The sequence below is a fragment of the Silene latifolia genome, chromosome 4, assembly GCF_048544455.1.
Source record: "Silene latifolia isolate original U9 population chromosome 4, ASM4854445v1, whole genome shotgun sequence".
Classification (NCBI taxonomy): Eukaryota; Viridiplantae; Streptophyta; class Magnoliopsida; order Caryophyllales; family Caryophyllaceae; genus Silene; species Silene latifolia.
This window is the reverse complement of record NC_133529.1, coordinates 7,760,857-7,762,937: the sequence shown is the minus strand read 5'-3', so window position 1 is coordinate 7,762,937 and position 2,081 is coordinate 7,760,857. Positions and strand designations below refer to the sequence as shown.

The 2,081-nt window shown below is 39.6% G+C and overlaps 1 protein-coding gene across 1 annotated transcript; it reads left to right on the top strand.

The window, feature by feature from the left end:
* Nucleotides 1-430: 430 nt before the first annotated feature.
* Nucleotides 431-1,240, top strand: LOC141651010 (uncharacterized). The gene has a single exon (XM_074458740.1). It carries the CDS (start codon nt 431-433, stop codon nt 1,238-1,240), a length of 810 nt encoding a protein of 269 aa, XP_074314841.1.
* Nucleotides 1,241-2,081: the final 841 nt, after the last annotated feature.

The following is a 2,081-nucleotide window of genomic DNA, read 5'->3' as shown; positions in this document are numbered from 1 at the left end:
GAAATGCGAGAAGAAGGAAAAAGGATGACCTATGCTAAAGTAGAGTATGCTGCTTTTGTACTATGAATAGACTAGCATATGATGTGCACCTTCGTACACTGGGTATTACCTAGAAAGTAGTTGTAGTAGTTGTATATAATTTGCTATCACTTGTACTTTATTTATTCAATCAAATAAACAAACAAAAACACATTCAATGCTTGCACAACAAATCTGCTCAACAATGAAGTCTTCTACTCCTGACATTGGCATTTACTCAACATGGTATCAAAGCCATGGGATCGAGGAGACGGATAACCAATCTTGTTGAGCATTTACTGCAAGAACAAAGAGGCTCACTCAGTCTATATAAAGCTGAGTTTGCAGTAAGGAGAACTTGCACCAAACTTCTTCTTCCTTTCTCTCTTTGAAAAACAATTAACATCTAAGTATGGCAAACCTTGAAAACACAATAATCTCTGATAACTCAAACAATAATATTATCACAACTCCTACTGGTACTCTGGTACCCACTGTTAATGCCATCCTCGAATCATCTGACCCACTGTACTTGCATCCAGCTGAGAGTGCTCACCCCATTGTGGTAGACAATAAGCTCTCTGGAATTGACAACTACTATGAGTGGAAACGTCAGATGGAGATTGCAATTAGCATTAAGAGGAAGTTGGGACTGTTGACAGGAGTGGTGAAGAAACCCACAAATGATCCACTGAGAGAAGCAGCCTGGATCACCTGCAATAGTCAGCTCATAGCTTGGCTGCTCCACAATATGGAGCCTCAGATCAGGAGATCTGTGATGTACTCCTCCACTGCAAAGGAGATCTGGGATTATCTCCAAAGGAAGTTTTCTGTGAGCAATGGTGGTTGCAAATTCAGGCTCAACAAAGAGCTCTATGACCTGGAACAAGGAGACAAAAGTATCTGTGAATACTTCACAGAACTTAGGATATTGTGGCAAAATGTTGAGCTCATGAATGACTGGCCCCCCATCAGTCAAATGACAGCAGAAATCAATGCCTGGTTGGATGCTCATCACAAGGAGCAAGATGAAAGAAGGCTGTTTCAATTCTTCAATTGGCTCAATCCATCTTACTCCACATTAAGGAGTAATATCCTGATGATGTCTCCCCTTCCAAGTGTAGAGAAAGCTGCTGCTATCCTACAACAGGAAGAATCTCAGAGGAAAAATGTAACGCCCCCGAAAAGCAGACAGGCAGCTCAAAATAGCTCTTTTTATTAATAAAAGATAGCAGCGGAAATACAAGGGCGTCACCGCCGTATTCCCCCTTCGGAGAATACAAGGCTTATAACAAGAATAAAGATAAATACACTTGTTAAAGATAAAAAAAAACTAATATCTCGATAACATTATTCATCCTATTAGGTCATCTGAAATTCCTCACTCTTGACCTTCCCCCGACACTTGTACCTGAAAAAGAATGAAAGTAACATGATCAGCCAACCACAGGCTGAGTATGACTCCGGTCACCTCCACCGGCCCTACTTACCTCCATTCTATTATTTTACTTCTTCCTGGTCGAACAAAGACTAAAAATAGGTCACGTGAACAGAGTCGAATAAATTATTAAATAGACATGCACAACCTGTCATTTCAGAATGCAAGATCTCACTATACAATCATACCGGTCTACCATTACTGAATAGAGAGACATTACGGAGTAAAACTCCCCTGGGCTAAGCCCTCCTCCATGTACACAGGATCCCAGATCTAAGACCCATGTAAACCCCCTGGCACTTTCACCAGTAATAATCAGAACCTTAGTTCACATGAGGTCGTGCCCCCTTTCATGTACACAGGATAAATTTATAATGTCATCTCTCTCCCGTAATCGTATCCCGAATGCTACAATTGGCCAATAGTACATTATGACAGAAGTATTAATATGACAACCATATGTTCAGATAAAGACAGTTAATATATCATGTGAGTACTATAATGATAATATAACATGATAGGGTTTATAATAGTATAGAATAATCATTATATTATTACTTATTTCTACGACGAAGAGTTCCCAAAATCATACCTTACTTAACTACATGGACCTAGTTAAGAAATA

Coding starts and splice junctions, on each gene's coding strand:
- LOC141651010 (XM_074458740.1), top strand. CDS start 431: ATGGCAAACCTTGAAAACACAATAATCTCTGATAACTCAAACAATAAT.